The following is a 9,703-nucleotide window of genomic DNA, read 5'->3' as shown; positions in this document are numbered from 1 at the left end:
AGAATGATGCCAGGTTCAGAAAAAAGACAGAAAACTAGACAAATAAAATGCGGACACTGCAAAAAATCAGGACACAACAAAACAGGATGTGGAGAACTGAAAGCACAAATTGCAGCAGAGGCAGCACATGCAGCAGCACAAGCAGCAACAGCAGCAGAAGCAGCAGCATCACAGCAGAGATATACAAGCAATACAGCACATGATCAATCAAACAACACACACAGAAATAATGATAGTAACACAACAGAAAGAACAACACAACCAGGAAACACGTACGGTATGTACTACCACAACGGAAGAATAAGATGCAACATGGAATACCTAGTATTTGGTACAAAAAACATATTAACAAGGTAAGTGTGCCCATGAAGTTACTTTGTTAGTGATGAAAACCTACTGATGCAAATAATCTGCTTTTTCCGACAGGCTAAACATAAATTTAAAATATATTTATTTTGTAGAGGTCGACGATGAACAAAGGATATCAAAAGGAGAGCAACAAAAGTAGGAATCAATCAAGGAGGAGGCCACATGAATATTTAGAATATATGATACAGACAATGGAATGGATATGTAATGTTCTTATCTACTTATTTTGTACAATCAAGTTCACTTCATTGACTTCACTGGTGAATAAAGGTTAACCATTAAAAAATAGTACTTACTTTTGAATTCTTCGATCTGTTCGCGTACGAAACTTGCCAAATAATCAGGAGAATCATAAGTGAGCATCATTCCGGTGAAGAACTGTCGAAAACTTTCGATGTCAGCCTGAAAAACACGAATAAACACAATGGTTAATTATCTTAAACGAAAAATGCACAAAAATTCAGAATGCACAAGCCCCAAACGAAGAAGTTCACAACTACCAAACAAAAAGATGTACAAGTACTAAACAGAACCATTGACATGCACCATCATACAGTGAACAAGTACTAAAAACCTGACTTAAATACTATTGAATAAAAGTATGTACACAACACATTACCTACCTTGAATACATTTGGGTAAAAATTATCCTTGGATACCCAAATAAACCTCATTGCATAGATACCACAGTCACGCCTCGCGCTTGTCCTAATGGTCAAAAAGAAAGAAATAACTAAATCCAAACACAGTAAACAAAATAAAATCATAGATCACATTAAGAAAATATGATTACACTGAACAAGAAGGGGTGCCGCAAACTTTTATCTTGAACAATGAGATATTTAATCCCTCGACACCATGAAGATGACTGTAAAGTTTCTTGAATGATTTGCACTAAAAGAATAAAAAATAAAAGTTATTGTTATCATGTGTAAATAACTATTTAATTAGCTAGATTACAACGAAAACCGTACAATTCTTTCAGTAGAAGCCATCTGAGATTCAGTCAACTTCAGTGAGCTAGACACTCTAAATTTCCTGAAATGGAAGTCGACAAAGATAACCCACCAATGACTGTAATCGCAACAAGTAATGTAGACCTGTTTGAAAATAAACAATCCCACGAGAAATAAGAAAGCATCCACGATACTTGTAGTAGAAAAAATATAATCGCCAAACAAAACATGAAAAACATGCCTCTTCCCTATCCAAACTATAGTACTTCAGATCATGTTCAGCAAAACTTGCAGCTAGATGAATAGGGTCCGCCTCATCCACATCAAGAATATGCTGGAAAAAACAACAAGAAGATGTTTAAAAAACTAAATGCTAAAAACATTTAGTTAAAAAATAAATAAATCTAAAACATATACACATGACGTACCGCCAAAGATCTTGGAATAAATAAGAAATCAAGACCATCATCAACGCACTTAAGAAAAACATCCATAACAGAAGGATCCATGAACCCACCAACCTTCATAGCAAGGTAGAAACTATGCCAGCTGACAGACTTACCACCAACTTCAAGTATTTTCTCGGCACTGCAATTGTTAAAAACAACAAGAATACACATCCGTATATACAAAAATAGATGAAAAATAGATGGAAAATTGAATTCCAACGGTTACCCTTCAATGTAATTCCTAGGAGCCTCAAGTACATCAGCAAACAACATTCTATGCAAAGCAGTTACAGGGACTTCCTCTTCCCCAGATAGATCCTTAAGCTCAAGACAATCATCAGAATCGGCGTCTGCATAGGAATCATACTTCTGGGCCACAAAACTACCTCCAACAACATTTTCAGTTTTAGGCTCCTTTCCCTTGCGTGTACATGGCCCCGAACCCTCAAGACAACAATCCTCAATACAATAATCATCAGGTTCAGGATCTTCGTCGATGAAAGGCTCGTCAGTACCATCCACAGGTGCATCAGAGCTGGGTGGTCTTGAGACTACCCGGACGCCCCTGATGATCTCTGGGCGTGCATCCACTCCAACAACATTTTTAGTTTCAGGCTCCTTTCCCTTGCAAGTACATGGCTGCTTCTTCAACTCAATTGACAAAAGAGATACCATATCACGCATCTGATCAACAAGACCATGTCCCATTCTTATCATCGAGGAAGTGAAGAAAGTCTTCCACATTTCTCTTAGCTTACAACGTAACTGTAAATAAAAAACACAATTAAGAATGCAATTTACAATAACACAACAATTAAAAATCAAAAGACATAATAAAAAACCTTACATCATTATGCATTTCACCAGGAAACATATCTGAGATGTGACGATCGACTGCTTCACGAAGATGGTCAGGAATATCCGCACGAGAGTGAAAACCTGGATCTGCCATCTTTTCCAACCTGAACAAGCACTGGAGAACACTAAAATTAGTTCAGGTACAATGTGTGCAGCTTATCACTTTCGAAACTAGAAAAAACAGGACAACAAAAAAAGATTACAAGAGAAACCACACAAACCACCTTTGTCGTCGCAATTGCATATCTTCACTACACATCTAAAACGATATGCGCCTCTGGCGCAAATACACCGACAACCAAACAAACCAAAAGAAAGCAACACAATTTACACGCATGCACTGGCGAAGACATGTAACAGAGCAGCACCTTTGCTGCCGCTAAAATCTACAACAAATAGACCAAGGGAAACTAGACAAAAAAAACAACCAGGTAAACACTAGCACAACCAAAAACTCTAAAAAAGAAACAAATTGTACAAGTTTAAACTGCACGGCGCCGACAACATACCTTCCAAAACAGACAAATATGAATTTACCAGTGCACAATTACAATACAAGTCGGTGCACAAGTACAAGTACAAGAGATATAGGTGCACAAGTACAACAGATATAGGTGCACAAGTACAAGAGATATAGGTGCACAAGTACAGAAAAAATAGATGCACAAGTACAAGAGATATAGGTGCACAAGTACAAGACATATAGGTGCACAAGTACGAAAAAAATAGATGCACAAGTACAAGAGATATAGGTGCACAAGTACAAGAGATATAGGTGCACAAGTACGATAGACTAAGCTACGCAAGTACAGAACAAATTGTCACACGAGTACCAAGGACAAACACGAACAAGTACCAGACACAAAGGACAGCAAGTACCAGACAGAAACGGGTGGACATACAGAAGTACAAAACCATCTAATGAACAAGCACTGGACAAACCCTAGAACTAGTTCAGGTACGATGTGTGATAAAACTAGACCAAACAATACAACAAAATACACAGATAGAAACCACAAGAACCACCAGAGTCGTCGAATCTGCATGTCAACACGACACAGGAAACTCAGCGGCTCCTCCAGAGCGGGTAAATCGACAAGAAAAAAGACCAAGAAACCCTAAATAATAAGATGCATGTCATCACGAAATGTGAATTATACGGCTACTCCGACAAAGGCAAACCCTAACTAATGTTCCTCAGAAGGTGTATAACCAAGAAGCGGCGGAAGAAATCGATGAAAAAAGCAAGACTTTACTGAGAGAAAACGCATCTGCATCCGCCTTCCGCATATTTTCCATTTGAAAGTGCTACCTCCCTCCCATTAATTCCCCAGAAAACTCACAGCCCGGAAATACAAAGGGAAAAAACTGATTCGATCTAATCGAATCAAAGGGAAAAACCAAGATCTTAGCAGGCAGAAAAACGTGACAGCGCTTACCACTAGAGCAGGAAAGACGTCCGCCGACGATGAGTTGCGAGAGGTTCTTGACAGCAACGGAGGAGAAGGGAAAATAGCAGCGCCGCCGACGAGACGACCAGCCGAAGGAACCAGAACCCACGACCAGCCCAGACGACAGAAGAAGAATAAGGGAAAAAACGGAGATAAAGGCACACGCGTAACGGGTCCCCGTAAACCCGTTAAGTCAGTAGCGGACCTGTTACGAGAAGTGGACGGTTCGCAAAATCACCAGAAACCAACACGTGTCGAGCACGGAGGTAGTCCACCGGCAAATTCCGCGCCCCACGTTCAACCACGTGTCGCGCGCGGAAAAAGTCTCTTCCCTTCTCAGAGGTCGGCCTTTTTCTAGAGTTTTCGCCAAAGAAGCCCTAAGTGGCCTCTCTAGGAAAAATAACAGGATAAACACAAATGAAAAAAAAGGCCTTAGGCCTAGCGGCCAGAAGCTAGACAAAAAGGAAGCCCAAGTAGCCCATTTCAGCCTGACCCATGCATCCTTGCCTAGCCAAAAAAAAAAAAAGCTCATTCACAAGAATCTCCGCTCATCATATTTAATGTTTAATAAATTGACTGAGCAACAAAATCGAAGAAATAAAGCTAGAGTAGACGATTTGGAAGAAACCTTATTTAACTTCTAGTTTGATTACGGAACCTTGACTTGCATATCACTTTTATATCTTTTTAAACTGAGCCAAAAACACACAGGCTACTATTTTTTGAAGCAAAAGTAACAACAGCCACGCACGATCGGCTCGGTGGAGAGGAACATCCATCTGAGCATGTCGTTCTTCGTGGCTTACACGACCTGGAACAGACGGGCATTTCATTTCACCCAGACACGACACGTGCATGAAAACAGGAGAACCGGAGAAGGAATTAAGCAAAGATCAAACCAGGGACAGATGGTGCCCCTCCCAAAATAAAACGATAGCATTCCGCTTGACTGGGTCTGTGCGGTCTGGAGCCCATGCATCTCCTATCTTCGCTCCCAAACCCATCAGGCCCCGGCCATTTTAAAGCATCAGCCATTGCTGTCTCCATCCCGTTCTCGAGGTGCCACGCTCGCTCCTCTGAAAGACCTCCTCCCATCCTCGCCTGCACGTCGATCGCCAGCCAGCTGAAGGAGACGCGCCTGAATAAGAAGGAGGTCTTGCGTCGTCTCCATTGCTCGGTCGATCACCGGCGCGAATCACCATGTCTTTCACCGGGACGCAGGACAAGTGCAAGACGTGCGACAAGACCGTCCATTTCATCGACCTCCTGACCGCCGACGGTGTCTCCTACCACAAGACATGCTTCAAGTGCAGCCACTGCAAGGGGACCCTGTCGGTATGCATTTCCCTTCCTTGCCAGAGCTCAGCTTTTCGTACTGTATCCGACTGCAGATAATGTGCTGTTGTGATGCTTTATTTTGTCGCCGAATTGAGTGCTATATACATGTTTCATTTTTATATATTTCTACATTTGTTCACAATGTGAATTTTCTGAAGATTTTTTTCGTTTCGATTTTGTACATGGTCTGTAGATGTGCAGCTACTCCTCCATGGATGGTGTCCTCTATTGCAAGACTCACTTTGAGCAGCTCTTCAAGGAGTCAGGGAGCTTCTCAAAGAATTTTACGACAGGTAATGCTAAACCACAGTACTGGTTTCGGTAATGTTCTATACTGATGAGCTATAGATATGTTCTGAATCCTTTTTTTTTTTCGTTACTCAGGTGGCAAATCTACAGACAAGCCTGATCAGGTATGGTTCCGAGATATTCTGGAACAGTACCCCTAAGTCCACAGCTTATGTTTACATATCTATTGGTTAATGCTCATCTGAAAATTATTCACATTGCGAATTCGGAATTTCTCGCAGTCAAAAGCTCCAAACAAGATGTCCTCTATCTTCTCTGGCACCCAGGATAAATGTGCAGCCTGCCAAAAAACCGTGTACCCATTGGAGAAGGTAGAGGAATGTGTTGTAATGTTAACATCGATAAAGTAGATCATAACAACATTGCTAAGCGTGATGTCTTTTGTTCAGCTATCTTTGGAGGGCGAGTGCTACCATAAGAACTGCTTCAGGTGCTCCCATGGTGGCTGCACCCTGACCACCTCCTCGTACGCCGCCCTAAACGGAATCCTCTACTGCAAGATCCATTTCTCACAGCTGTTCAAGGAGAAGGGCAGCTACAACCACCTCATCAAGACTGCGCAGACAAAGAAAGAGAACGAGGAGGCTGCAGCTGCTGCAGAGACTGCAGACGGGGAGGCAGACGCAGAGAAGGAAGTGCCCCCACAAGATGCAACATAGAGCAAAGACTAGGAGAAAAGCAAAGAAAAAGCAGAGCCAAATATATAAAAGAAACCTCCGCGATTCTCAGATAGTAATTTGCAATACTTCCTTCCCTGCTTCCATTTTTGTCCGGCCTCTGAAACCGTGCGTTTTGTCAAGCTGGAATTGTATTATTTCTTGACTTGTCACCTTAACATGAAATTATTGGCTTGCACAGTCAAAACATATTGCTTACCATTGCATAAATATTTTCTTTGAATTCTTTGAACATGAGTATGACAACACATTTTTCCATCTCGGACTGACTATTGGCCAACATAGAAATAGTCATTTCCCAATCAACAATATTTCATGGTCATGTAATGAAAGATCTCCTTGTTACCTTGTAGTTGCATGAAATCTCTGATTTTAATTTTCTTTTCAAAAAGGACGTTAAGACCCCTGACGTATTCATTATTTTATTGGAAAACACCCATTGTGAATGGATTAGGAACATAAAAAATGGGACACTCTATTTCACTAACTAATTTATAATTAAATTGTACTACCGTGGCATCACTTCACTTACAATCAATCACAATCAAATAACGGTGGAGTAAGGGTATGTCTTACATTAGAAATGAGAGAAAAAAACCCGTGTCCCTATGTTGTTTGCTAGTAAAACAATGTTCATATGGTTTCAAGGATACACCATTCAACTCAGGGAGGAACTCTTAGCGAGTTAGATAGATGTGTATGTCTTGCCTTGTACACCACGACACCAAGAGATAAGGGTCGACGGTTGAATAGTTTTCTTGCGTGTTGAGTTTGTAACAACCAGATTGTAAATCCTTTTGGGTAGTTGGTTAAACCCCTATATAACACGCAAGGTGAGGCCCCAACGGGGTAAGTCATCTTAACCTAAAATCTCTACATGGTATCAGATCCTACGTGCTCTTCCAATTGGATCTAGATCAAACCAATCTCCACCCAAAACCATGGCGTCTTCTTCCTCCACCTCTTCTCTCTCTGGTTCACCTTTTGGCGCCGGCCCTACCGAAAAACTTGGTAAGGGCAACTTTGTGTTATGGCAGGCACAGGTTCTGCCAGCGATCCGGGGCGCGCGTCTTACAGGCTATCTGGATGGGACGAACGCCGCACCCGCTACTGAGATCGTCGTCAAGCGCGACGACAAGGAAGTCAAGGAGCCCAACCCAGCCTATGAAGACTGGGAGTCTACCAGAAGGTCCTCCACTTCCTCATCACCAGCCTCTCACGGGAGGTTCTGCCGCACGCCGTCGGAGCAAAGACGGCAGCTGAGCTCTGGGCGACCCTGCAGGACATGTACTCCGCCCGATCGCGCTCCGTCACCACTAACACCCGCATCGCCCTCGCCAATGCTGAGAAGGGCAACAAGACCATGGCGGAGTACGTCGCCGCCATGAAGTCTCTGGAGAACGAGATGATCTCCGCCGGCAAGATTCTTGAGGACGAGGACATGGTCTCCTACATCCTTGCCGGGCTGCGCGACAATGAGTACAATTCTCTCGTCGCGGCCATCCTCGCCAGGCCCACGCCGATCAGCGTCTCTGAGCTGTATGCTCAACTCGACTCCTACGAAAGTAGGCAGAAGATGCTTCGTGGAGCTGGACCTAGCCAGTCTTCTGCCAATGCTGCTATGCGTGGCGGACGCGGTCGTGGCAGTGGCAACTTTGGCCGCGGTGGACCTGGCCGTGGCAACGGAGGCGGTGGCCAAGGTGGCAACGGCTACCCCAACAATGGCTACAACGGCTACAACAACAATGGCGGCAATGGTGGTGGTCGTGGCCGCGGCAACTACAACTACAACGGCCGTGGCCGCGGCAACGGCAACGCTGGAGGTGGTGATCGCCCTCGTTGCCAACTGTGCAATGTCACGGGCCATGTGGTCAAGGACTGCTGGAACCGTTTCGACGAGGACTTCGTCCCGCGTGAGAGATCTGCTGCACACATCAACTACAACACCGCCAACTATGCGGCGGCAACAACAACTGGCACTTGGACACCGGGGCGACAGATCACATCACCAGTGAACTAGATCGCCTCCACACCTACGAGAAGTACAATGGGAATGACCAGGTGCATGCTGCAAATGGTGCAGGTATGAACATTGACCACGTTGGTAATTCTATTGTTCAATCTTATGATCAAAATCTTCATCTGAAAAATATCCTCCATGTTCCTGATGCTAGCAAAAGCCTTATTTCTGCCCATCGTCTCACTAAAGACAATTATGCCTTTGTTGAAATTCATCCTAATTTCTTTTGCATAAAGGATCAGGTCACGAGGAGAGTTCTGCTTGATGGTCCGTGTGAAGACGGCCTATATCCTCTACCCACGTCATCATCCTCATCATCCATCAAACAAGTTCATGGAGTCTTCAAGCCATCCCATCATAGATGGCATAGTCATTTGGGCCATCCGGCCTCATCCATAGTTTCAAGAGTCATTAGCAAAAATAAACTTCCATGCTCTAGAGTTTCAAGAGTCATTAGCAAAAATAAACGTCCATGCTCTAGTGAGAGTACTGAGTCGGTGTGTGAAGCATGTCAAAAGGCAAAAAGCCACCAGTTGCCTTACCATAGATCCACTAGTGTTTCACATTATCCCTTAGAATTAATTTTCTAAGATGTATGGGGATCTGCCCCCTGATTCCTTTGGTCGAAAGAATTATTATGTTAGCTTCATTGATGATTTCAGCAAATTCACATGGATCTATTTGATCAGACATCGTTCTGAAGTCTTTAATATTTTTCATCAATTCCAAGCTCTTGTTGAATGGCGATTTGATAGGAAAATTATTACCTTGCAATCTGATTGGGGAGGAGAATATGAACGCCTCAATTCCTTCTTTAAACAAATTGGTATCAGTCATCATGTGTCATGTCCCCATGCTCATCAGCAAAATGGGTCTGCAGAAAGAAAACACAGACACATAGTTGAAGTAGGCCTCTCACTTCTTGCTCAAGCATCAATGCCTCTTAAATATTGGTATGAAGCCTTTATTGCTGCAGTATACTTGATCAACCACCTTCCTACCAAATTACTAGATTTCTCTACACCTTTAGAAACTCTTGAACATATCAAGCCTGATTACACATCAATGCGCATTTTTGGGTGTGCTTGCTATCCCAATCTTCGTCCATTCAATGCTAGAAAATTGGAATATCGTTCCACTCAATGTGTTTTCTTAGGCTATAGCAATATTCACAAAGGCTTCAAGTGTCTAGATATTAATTCTGGTAGACTATATATTTCTAGGGATGCCATTTTTGATGAAACAATATTTCCCTTCTCTAAACTTCATGACAATG

At 42.9% G+C, this 9,703-nt stretch overlaps 1 protein-coding gene across 1 annotated transcript; it reads left to right on the top strand.

Moving 5' to 3' along the window:
• Positions 1-5,120: 5,120 nt before the first annotated feature.
• Positions 5,121-6,594, top strand: LOC127306937 (LIM domain-containing protein PLIM2b). The gene is made up of 5 exons (XM_051337637.2): positions 5,121-5,418; positions 5,615-5,714; positions 5,806-5,834; positions 5,952-6,041; positions 6,120-6,594. Exons 1-5 carry the CDS (start codon positions 5,284-5,286, stop codon positions 6,387-6,389), a joined length of 624 nt encoding a protein of 207 aa, XP_051193597.1. The 5' UTR covers positions 5,121-5,283; the 3' UTR covers positions 6,390-6,594.
• Positions 6,595-9,703: the final 3,109 nt, after the last annotated feature.

The sequence above is a fragment of the Lolium perenne genome, chromosome 6 (assembly GCF_019359855.2).
Source record: "Lolium perenne isolate Kyuss_39 chromosome 6, Kyuss_2.0, whole genome shotgun sequence".
In the NCBI taxonomy this organism is placed as follows: Eukaryota; Viridiplantae; Streptophyta; class Magnoliopsida; order Poales; family Poaceae; genus Lolium; species Lolium perenne.
Note: the sequence above shows the minus strand (reverse complement) of the source record. Positions and strands in the feature narration are given on the sequence as shown.

Coding starts and splice junctions, on each gene's coding strand:
- LOC127306937 (XM_051337637.2), top strand. CDS start 5,284: ATGTCTTTCACCGGGACGCAGGACAAGTGCAAGACGTGCGACAAGACC. Junction 5,715..5,805: donor CTCAAAGAATTTTACGACAG/GTAATGCTAAAC, acceptor TTCGTTACTCAG/GTGGCAAATCTACAGACAAG. Junction 6,042..6,119: donor CCGTGTACCCATTGGAGAAG/GTAGAGGAATGT, acceptor TCTTTTGTTCAG/CTATCTTTGGAGGGCGAGTG.